The following is a 9,674-nucleotide window of genomic DNA, read 5'->3' on the forward strand; positions in this document are numbered from 1 at the left end:
ATTCAAAGCGAAAGTAACACCTTTGAGATAAATTATGATTTTCACCTTTGAAGATTGTGACTTTTATAAACGAGCAGGTCTTTGTAACGTTCCAAATCAAAGATGAATGGTAGATAGATGATATCTGTGGCTTTCTCTCCAATTTTGTTTTCACTTGGAAAATGAACTCACCTTGGAAACTTTTATTCAAAACGAAACGTCTAACAAAACTCTCAAAGAAAGGTCTTGGGTTCTGTATTCAACATCACAAAACTAGACAAGAGAGAAGAAAAACAAACTAAAGAATAACGGAACCAGGATGATGATGTACATTGTTTTATGTCACTTGCCTCTCCTCTGGGATTTCACCAGTGTGCTTTTTCTGCAGCTTATGAAAATAGTGTAACAAGAGCTTGGCTGCTGGAGAAGCTTTGCTTATTCATGGGGTAACCCGCGGATGGCTGCTCGAGGAGTTTGATATCAGTGAGAAAGAATTTCCGAAAGGCGGTGTTGAGCATCTGGAGGAGTATCTCTTCCAGGAACATTCACCTTTAGAAGATTGGAATACCTGACAAGCCAATATACACTAAGTCAAGAAACCATATTATTAGCATTAATCGAAGAAGATAAAAGCTGAGAAGCAGACTCTGTGGGTGTAAACATTTGGTCATGTTCCGCTATGAATGCAAGCAACGCCTGCAGACAAAACCAGGTGAAGATTTGAGTATAAGAATGCTGAGAATAGCTCAAGAAGAAACATTATTTTTGGCTAACCTCGAATGGCATGTTTAGTAGTTCAAAGTAAGTACGGACACGATCTAGGTTCTGTTGTACGCTTTCCCCATCGATATATGGAATAGCTGCCATGGCCTGCCATGTATCATACACACAAATGTAGACAGTGAAATGCTTGTTGGAAATTATTACAAATAGTGAACTCGATCCCTAAACAAGACTGATGATCTATTACCTGTTCCAATGCAATAGTGTTCCGACAAATTTGTTGAACTCCAAAGAGGTTGATTGATCTCATGTCAGACAAAGCCTAGAAAAATAAGTAGTTAAAGACTTGAGCAGTTTAGAAGATGATGATCAAATGTTAGATATAGAATTGTGATACTGATAATGGTATATTGATATTTTAATTAGAAGTATCAGAGATCTTGTAAATTCCATTACAGTATATAAAAAGAGGTACTGTGTACCTTAGTGGACGCACTTGCTGCAGTTCCACAAATGCCACCAAAAACGTAATTGCGCTTCTCACCAGAGATGAAAGGCGCCATTCCCTCGTCCCTACGTGTTATCTGTTCAAAAAAGGAACTGTAAGAAAACTTGGGGCAGAAATATAATACACCGCAATAAAATTGAGATGACTTCGTCATTTGGCTCACTAGGTTCTCGCAGCAGAAGAGAGTGATATGAATATTTGATGGTTGTAAAACTTATCAAGGCCATCATTAAAGTGATATGACTAACCTGTGAAGTAAGAGAAATCACAAAGTCGTCTGGCTCTTCGGCATCCTCATCCTCCAAGTATTCCCGATTTGTCATTTCCTTTTCAAAACCATAGAATTTCGTAAAATTTACAGGACACAAGTTGAATTTCTCATTTCCCCGCAACCTTCCTAACAAAGGGAGCATCGATCACATACCTGCAGATGAAAGACTGTTTCCAATTGCATCTCAACACGAAGAACCTTTAGGCAGTCCGTCGCAAGTTTTCTGTACTCATCAGCAAATGATGCCAGATTCCTAGGAGAAGTTGCTTGATTCCTGCTATTACTATCTTGACTTGCCGCACAAGGAACTGCTTGGCCAAGCCTAAAATTTTGGGAATTTAAAACTTAAGAAAGAGTTTTCATTTACTTGCTACTTAGGGAAGGAAGAGAGAGCTAAAGGAAGACATATCAAACCATGCAAGTTTCTCTTTTACACTAAACGCAGAGGTTTCTGAGTTTCTTTAAATTTAAGATGGAAAAGACAGCAATCAATCTAGTTTAGTCTCTTTCATATATCATTTTTAATTATGCATATCCCTATTTCCTCGGTTATAAGATCATAGAACTTCCCATTTTGCCTTGTGTCCTGATAACATCTAAGATGTACTTAGGAACAAGACATGATAGGAAGAGGCATGCATAATTAATCTGATCCAAAGAACTCACCTCTCAATAGAGTCTGCCACATATTCAAGTGAGTCACTAAGAGAGGCTAACAAAATCAGTTTGTTGTCATCACGAATTAGATTATCCTGTAAGATTTATAGTTAGTTAAATAATCATCACCAGATGAAAAATTATTTCAGACAACACATGAATTTACCTGCTTGATAGACGGCAAACTTAAGAATAGATCATCGAGTTCTACTCCGGAGCCAACAGCCTCAGAGTGAGAAACAGAATGCCCAAGTGAAGATGGCAAACAAGCACTCGCCGCATCAAGTCGCATCAATCTCTCAATATCATGCCTCCCAATGAGCCTATAACTGAGCTTCTCTAGCACAGCCTGATATATTAATAATCAAAACTTATGCTCAGAAAGTGTGGCAATGGAAGAAATACATCGCTTTACATTTTGGGACACTTGAGACAGAATCGTAAGAAAATAGTGAAGGAAAATGCAGATTATTATCAAAGATGGACATATGCGCATATAAGATTGGCTAAATCCATAATCTTCCAGCTCTTTCTCTCTTTAAATCAAACTTTATCACGACGACTACTGTTACTAAGCATTAAGTGCCAAGTTCGGCTATAGGGTTTATCATAAGCTGGTAAACAACCTACATTTACACTGTAGGCTACCCAAGACAATTCCAGAAGCCTAAAACAGAATAACACTGCGACTAAAATTAAGTACGTCAGTTTAACGTATCTCAAACTGAACTCTAGCTAGCTTCACGATGTTAAAGACACGGTCGACTCTAAATCTACAGTCATGTCATCTAGTTCATGCAACTCCAATTGAACTTTTTTAAATCACATCACACTGACAGTAATACTTTTTAGTGTATGATTTTGTTACATAGGTGCAAACACTAAACAAGATATCAAACATATAAATAAATAGATGAGTCAAAGGAAGAGGACAACAAATGAGAAACAAGGAAGATCCATACCTCCATGTATGAGGTTCGACATCTCTCGAATGTTCTCTCAAGAAATGTTTGAACATACTTCACAAGGTCAGTGGCAAATTTAGGCATGGCTTGAGCCCAGCCAAGAACCTAGAAAAAGCGAAGAGCAAGGAAGTTCATTATAACAAAAATAGCATGAAGCTGAGAACACGAAAAATTGGATTATACCATCGAATGGGAAGTATCCATCCATTCTTCTCAAGGCAGATCAAAAAAAATGTGAAAGCAATAAAGTGAAGCTTCCAGTTTAAAAGCCTATACAACTTGCCTCTTTTGCAAGGAGATCTATTGCCAAAAGACCTTGCAAGATAGGTCGACCCTTTTCTACAGTTGAGGTGTAAGTACTTGTATGTGCACGGGGTCTAAATGCGGCGGCACCTGCAAAATGGTTTTGGGAACCTCGAATCATTTTCATAGTGACACAACTGGTACTTCATTTTCATAAACTATTGAAATACAACAGTTCCTATAAAAAAAAGCCAAGAAAACTTTCCAAATATATGCAACAATTCCAAGACGCTTTAACTTTTCATAAAACTGCCACACCCTATATTGACAGACCAAATCAGTTAGTTTTGCAAGCAAATGCTTCTACTACCACCTTGCGATGATAAACTCCAAGCCTTTGAAACCAAATTAATAGCTCCCCTTTCAAAATTTAATACTGTGTATACCTTAAGAGGATGATTACCCTAAAGTAGGAACAAAAAACGCTATGACCAGATCTATATAGCCTACGAAACTAACTTGATATAGCTTGTTGTACGCCTTTCCTATAGTCCACAAACATTGTCGGTAACAGGTGATCTTTCACAAAGTTCTCAGTGAATGTAAGCAACCCATCATTCCTGCATCATGTATTGAAAAATCGATGGTGAACATACATTCAACTTCTCAGCACAGTGAGCGAGGTGTTTAGCTTTGTCAGGATGACAGCCAGTAAAGGCAAACGGAAATTTTGAACTTACACAAGCTGGGAATGCTTTTTGGGCAACATTGAAGTGATTTTATCGGTAAACTGCAAGGTTCATAAGATAATAAGTCTACTGAAAAACAGTTGGCATCGAATGGAAAAGCTTAGATGAACCAGAATCAAAACCTGAAGGACAGGCCGGTAAATTGATGCAGCTAGATATATTCCCTGTTCAGGCAAAACTGCTGCAGATCCATAACCTTCCTGTGATGCATTTGAAGCCCTCTTTCCCCAGCCTTGACGAATGAGATCAGCTCCTGTCAGTAGCACATAACATCATTTAATCCATCAAAGGCATTATAATCACAAAAAAGTCAGGATGATTAATTTATACCCTGATTAGAAAGCGATACAGTTGCATCTGTAAACCGAAAGGTGAATGTTAGCCCATCTTCAGGTGCACCCCTGCCGTCCACCATCATCAATAATCAGTCAAAGATCAAATACTACTAACCAAACTGCAGAATTTCACATTCAAATTTGTGTTATATTTTCAGTGCTCCCATTTACTAGCGTGCTGAGAAGAACCTACATGACAAATTTCTAGACTTGGGTGTCGTAAAACCTTCTTATTAGGTCATCAGAAGAAATCTATGCTCTAAATCATCCCTTAACTACCGAATGAACATATTAGTTGACTGACAAGAAAACATGCTTGGTCATGGAAATGACGCCTATCTTAACAAAATCTTCAAATGTCTAATTCTTTGGGACATGTTTCGTTGTCTATGTATCTACATGATATTGGGAAACCCATCTCCGTGAATGTAAGAACTACCAATGCTAAGGATCACTTGCCTTTTATCTTTCTTGGGAGCCTTCTTTGCAAGTTTAGCAGTTTGTGCAGCAGCATCTGCTGAAGCGGTTTCTGGAGTTGCGCGTAGAATTTCACATATGAGTTGTTGGCATTCACTCTTCACCGTTAACGTAAAATTTCAATAAGCTTACGTGTGAGAAGCCAAGAGTTCATTGTAGTTTATAAACATTTAGCTTCACGAAAAATCAGATATTTTGAAATCTATAGGCGGACCTGTAAGACTGTCAAGGGTAAACTGATAGTGTAGCCTCCAGTAACTTGGGATGCTTCGGGATCGGTGTTCCAATTGACATCAGTAGGCAATGACTTTGGCGTGTTAATGTCATGTTGTGAAGCCTTCAACTCCAAAAGCTCTCCAATAACAACATGATTCTCTATAAAAGTAACAGTAAGAGAAAATTTGAGCTTTCATTATGGAAAATGAAATATTCAGACGAGTTTTAACAGTTGGATTGCTCACCAAATATCTTGACAATAGTATCTAAAATTGAGTCAAGAAGGTCTTTTGCTGCAGCTTGCGCTTTGCCTCCAGGAGCCATAAGAGGCGAAACAGGACTCACAGCCAGGTGAGATCCTGAATTTGGCATCCCATTTTGAGGTTTCTCTTTTGATAATCTGTAGGCCTCTGACTGCCCTTTGATAATATGCAATCCTACCGCTCCCGTTCGATCACTCTGACTACTCCCGGACTTCGACAAATTTCTAGTCTCCATATGGGCCTTAATCTTGGATATTATGATCTCATGTATTGTGGGTCGAAGTTTTTGGCTGCAAGAGAACACAAAAACATCACGAAGTGAATTTTGAAGATAAAGTTAGGCTGCATCGGTTATCATTCATCTTTAACTTCAAGAATGGTAAGTGTTAACCTTCCCCCGCCCCCAAATTACAGAATACATTTAATAAAGATTGTATTTAGTGATGACATCGATGACAAGTTAACTAACAAAATGAGGGCCACTGCTAGCGATCTAAAACTAAAAGATATTAAAGGAGTGAATTTCTAGCATACCTAAAACCAATTAAAAACAATAATAAATATTAGAAAACGAACCATATGATAGCACCAGCCGCTGCAACTTTCCCAAGCATACAGAGACACTCAACAAGGGTCTGTAGATATTTCACATGCAATGGGTCATCACTCTTTCTTACTGCTTCCTGAAACAGGAGAAAAAGTAATGTCGCATCAATTAAAAAAATGGGCATAAAATATGCTATTTAAGCGCAACAAGCACGTACAATAAACTCGTCAGGAGTGGAATCAGAAAGCCACGGCGGAAGTTGGTGAGCAAGAAATTTACTATCAGCGGATGCTTCATCATGCTCTACAGAGTCCTCCTCGTCATGTCCATCAAATGATGAACTAAGAAACACAAGGTGATTAAAGAAAGACAAATTAGCGAAGTCAGGGAATGACAAACAAGCAAAATATTTTTATAAAAGCAGAACAAATGTACACAACCTTAGGCTGACAAAGAAACTTCTGCCACAATCAATTTATAGCATATTTTCTTTTACTGACAAAAAATTTAATGAAGGAAATTACAAGGAGGACCTCTAAACAATGATCAGATAAATATTGCAATTCTCAACCTCTATATTGAAAATAAAGCCGAGAGAACCTCTATAAAGAACCGAAACGAAACACAGTTAATAAACATTGATCCCTCCGAAAAAATTAATCTTTATACACGAAAAAGTATTCCTAATATCCGATAAAGAATCAAATGAAGTGAAAGATTGCTAAATCATACCCTTCTTCGATAGAAGCCGACCTATGTGAACCATTTGTGAGTCCCCTAACACCAAACTGACTATCACCTTTCAGTGTCCGTGTTCTACGAGAAAGTGGTCGTGAGCCCATTCGACTGGCTGCAACAGCTGTTGTTGTTGGTACTTCATCATCTCTTTCATATATGCCTGACGCAATTGAACTGCAGCATAGACAAGTTCAAGAACATAAGATTAGGCGATGAAAGAAGTGATAACACACACTATCAAGCAAGGAGGCGCCTGTAACCAAGGATACAAATTAGCACAGCTTCTGAAATTTGCGTATAGAAGCTGAAACGAAACCTACCTGTATTCACCTCTATTGTATAGATGTGCATGCAAATCGTCTAGAATTTTGAAGAAAAGAGATCCTCGCAGCTTAGATAGCTCAGATCTGACATCTTGAAGAGCACCAACCTAGGTGAACGTACCAGAATATCTATAAGTACAACATCCAAGTGAGCAGTAGATCTCTCCAACAGAAAGAATAGGAAAATCCCGATGGAAATGAGATGTTAACAGATCCCACTCAACAGATTAGTAATAAAACAGACACAGTCCTAGAGATAAATTGACAATGGAATGAGAAGACCCAAAATAATTCCCATGAGATTGCTTTTCCAGCATTTGCTATAGCATTGGCAGTTAGGAAATTACCGTTTGAAGGCCCTCACGCTCAAGCATCAGAGACGACTGGAGATACACTTGAATAGCAGCGTAAAACTGCTTATCGGCAATGAGCTTCTCAATACGAGATGGAACCTGTTCAATGTTTCAAAAGGCAGAGCCACCATTGTCACAACAGAAAAGCAGTTTCTTTTAGCACAAAGTAAAAGAAATTAAGTATAAAGATTGAAAACATATCAACAAATGTATCATCAGAAATACAGAGTGCTATCATGGATGGAGTATAAAACTTCAGAGCAGCGAAAATACATAACAAGCATTGTCAAAAAGAATTAACTAAGAAATGTTACGGTTAATCCAACCAACCTTAGAAATGCTCTCAATTTGATCCAACACTGAGATGATGTGCCGCAATGTCACAGAACGGTACCACAACTGGTGTAATTGTTTATTGCGTGCACCCAAGCTCTTCTTTGCATCTGCCAAATCATGCTTCAAGTCGCCTAATTTTTCAGTGGACTCTCTGAATAGACGCAAAATCTGAGGAAGAATACATTCAAAGCAGGCAAAAAAACGAGAGAATCAAAATCAACTTACTTCACGAATGAAATTTTACTAAGAAAATTATCTCTCGACTAGTATGGATAGTAGATTTGTAAATTTAGACACGCAATCTGAATGCCAATAAGCGGTAACATAAGTTTATGTGACAGATATGTCTGGTTGCTGCTTTAGATGAGAAAAAGGCTCTATCCATCCAATAAAAAGGAAGAGCTAACAGATATTAGAAACCTGAGAGTAGTTTTGAATGGCCTTGTTGAAACCACCATGATAAGCATGCACAACTTCATCCACAACCTCCTCAACAACATCACTTTGTTCCCTTAATATATGAATGTCAGCTTCACGGTCTTTTGAAGTAAGGATATGGACCACATGTGGCAAAGAGTCAAAACGTGCAACAGCCCAGCTCTCATCTATCCGTGCCAGCTCCTCCCTAAGGTACTGCAATAACAATCATCACTCAGACGCGCGCACACACACTCATATACTCCAAAAAAACAAAAATCAAGAACAGTGATAGTTTCCCATTCTACCCCTTGTATCACTTTCTAGACCTTATATCATTTATCACATGCTGAATAAAACTCCTAAGGGGGGTGCAAGAACACCGTTGAACCAGACGATTGCTCCTTCTAAGGCCAATTGGCCAAACTTAAGGTTCTTTTAACTTTGCTAGGAGGAGTGAAGAAAGAGTGTAGACTTACAGTTTTATCCGAAGGAACAGGCAAGTCGTTGAAAATTCCCATGCTTGCGATCTTTTTATCGCGCTTGGCTTGTTCGAGCCTAAATGAGTAATTCCTCAGCACATTCCAATCAAGCTCTCTGTAGCTGAAATCAAAAGTTCAAGCACCAACGCACATACATGAGCGAGAGAAGACGCTGTTAACAGCATCACCACGATGCTACGCAGCTCAATTCCCAAACATCAAAAATACAAAAACGCAACGGAGGATACGTCAGGAGAAGGACGACATGGTGAACGATCAATCATAGCGAACGATCTAACGATACGCAGAGAGAAAAGATAATATCCAATTACACTCAAATTCCAGCTAGAAGAATCGAGAATTGCAATCTAACAATAGGTGCTGAAGTAGATCTAGAGAGACAAAATCGAGAAGACGAAATGGATTTTCAGCTACGAATCTTTACCTGGGATACGAATCTGATGAGTGCGACTCCCGATCACCAAGAGAAAATAGGAGAGCTAACAAGGAAGAAATATATCTAAACGCGGTGTTCTTCTTTACGTTCCGAGTTCTTCTAATTTTTACCAGACTTTTTCTTCTCTGTAATTTGTTTCTCTCTTCCACTTTTTCCTTGTTTTCTGTTTTCTCCAATGTTAATTTTATTGTGGAGAAATTTAGTCACACAAACAAACATTAATAATACTGTTATAAAAGAATTTTATTATATCGCAGGAATTTAAATAAAGCAAAATTTTATACCGTACGAAAAAGATAATACTGATAAGAAGAGAGGATGTGTTATTGAAGGAGAAGGATGGTGTGTTTACAAACGAACGCAAACGTTCGTATATATAGAAGAAAATTTACTGTACAAATAGTGCAGCGGGCCCCACATCTTTTTATATTTTCAACGAAAGCGGCTCATCTTTTCTTTTGTCTTTCGTAACACTCCCCCTTGGGGGCCGGTGTCACTATCCGCTCTCGCTTAACGTCTTTGTTGCCTCGTTAAAAACCTTTCTAGGAAAACCCTATGGGAAAAACCATAGTAAGGTAAAAAGAGTACAACTACGTAAGCTCCCCCTCGAATGAGCAGTCATAGATCCTTCTGAT

The 9,674-nt window shown here is 38.4% G+C and overlaps 1 protein-coding gene across 1 annotated transcript; it reads right to left on the bottom strand.

Moving 5' to 3' along the window:
* Positions 1–162: 162 nt before the first annotated feature.
* LOC106389089 (exocyst complex component SEC8-like) lies at positions 163–9,179 on the bottom strand. Its single transcript, XM_048750206.1, has 27 exons — positions 9,028–9,179; positions 8,580–8,703; positions 8,104–8,316; positions 7,678–7,851; positions 7,342–7,446; positions 6,992–7,101; positions 6,666–6,845; positions 6,151–6,274; positions 5,963–6,069; positions 5,369–5,676; positions 5,122–5,282; positions 4,890–5,005; positions 4,426–4,496; positions 4,218–4,348; positions 4,087–4,136; positions 3,866–3,966; positions 3,387–3,496; positions 3,101–3,208; positions 2,305–2,487; positions 2,148–2,233; positions 1,635–1,803; positions 1,459–1,536; positions 1,185–1,286; positions 950–1,024; positions 754–849; positions 626–675; positions 163–547 (listed from the first exon to the last, which is right to left on the bottom strand). The coding sequence occupies exons 2-27, from the start codon at positions 8,619–8,621 to the stop codon at positions 460–462; spliced, it is 3,138 nt and encodes a 1,045-aa protein (XP_048606163.1). The 5' UTR covers positions 8,622–8,703; positions 9,028–9,179; the 3' UTR covers positions 163–459.
* Positions 9,180–9,674: the final 495 nt, after the last annotated feature.

This window comes from Brassica napus, chromosome C3 (genome assembly GCF_020379485.1).
Source record: "Brassica napus cultivar Da-Ae chromosome C3, Da-Ae, whole genome shotgun sequence".
Classification (NCBI taxonomy): Eukaryota; Viridiplantae; Streptophyta; class Magnoliopsida; order Brassicales; family Brassicaceae; genus Brassica; species Brassica napus.

What these genes read in the sequence shown, in the direction of transcription:
- LOC106389089 (XM_048750206.1), bottom strand. Translation starts at nt 8,621, where the DNA reads ATGGGAATTTTCAACGACTTGCCTGTTCCTTCGGATAAAACT. An exon ending in AAATTGAGAGCATTTCTAAG is followed by an intron (nt 7,447 to 7,677) that starts GTTGGTTGGATT and finishes AACATTGAACAG; the next exon opens with GTTCCATCTCGTATTGAGAA. An exon ending in TGTATCGCTTTCTAATCAGG is followed by an intron (nt 4,349 to 4,425) that starts GTATAAATTAAT and finishes TGCTACTGACAG; the next exon opens with GAGCTGATCTCATTCGTCAA.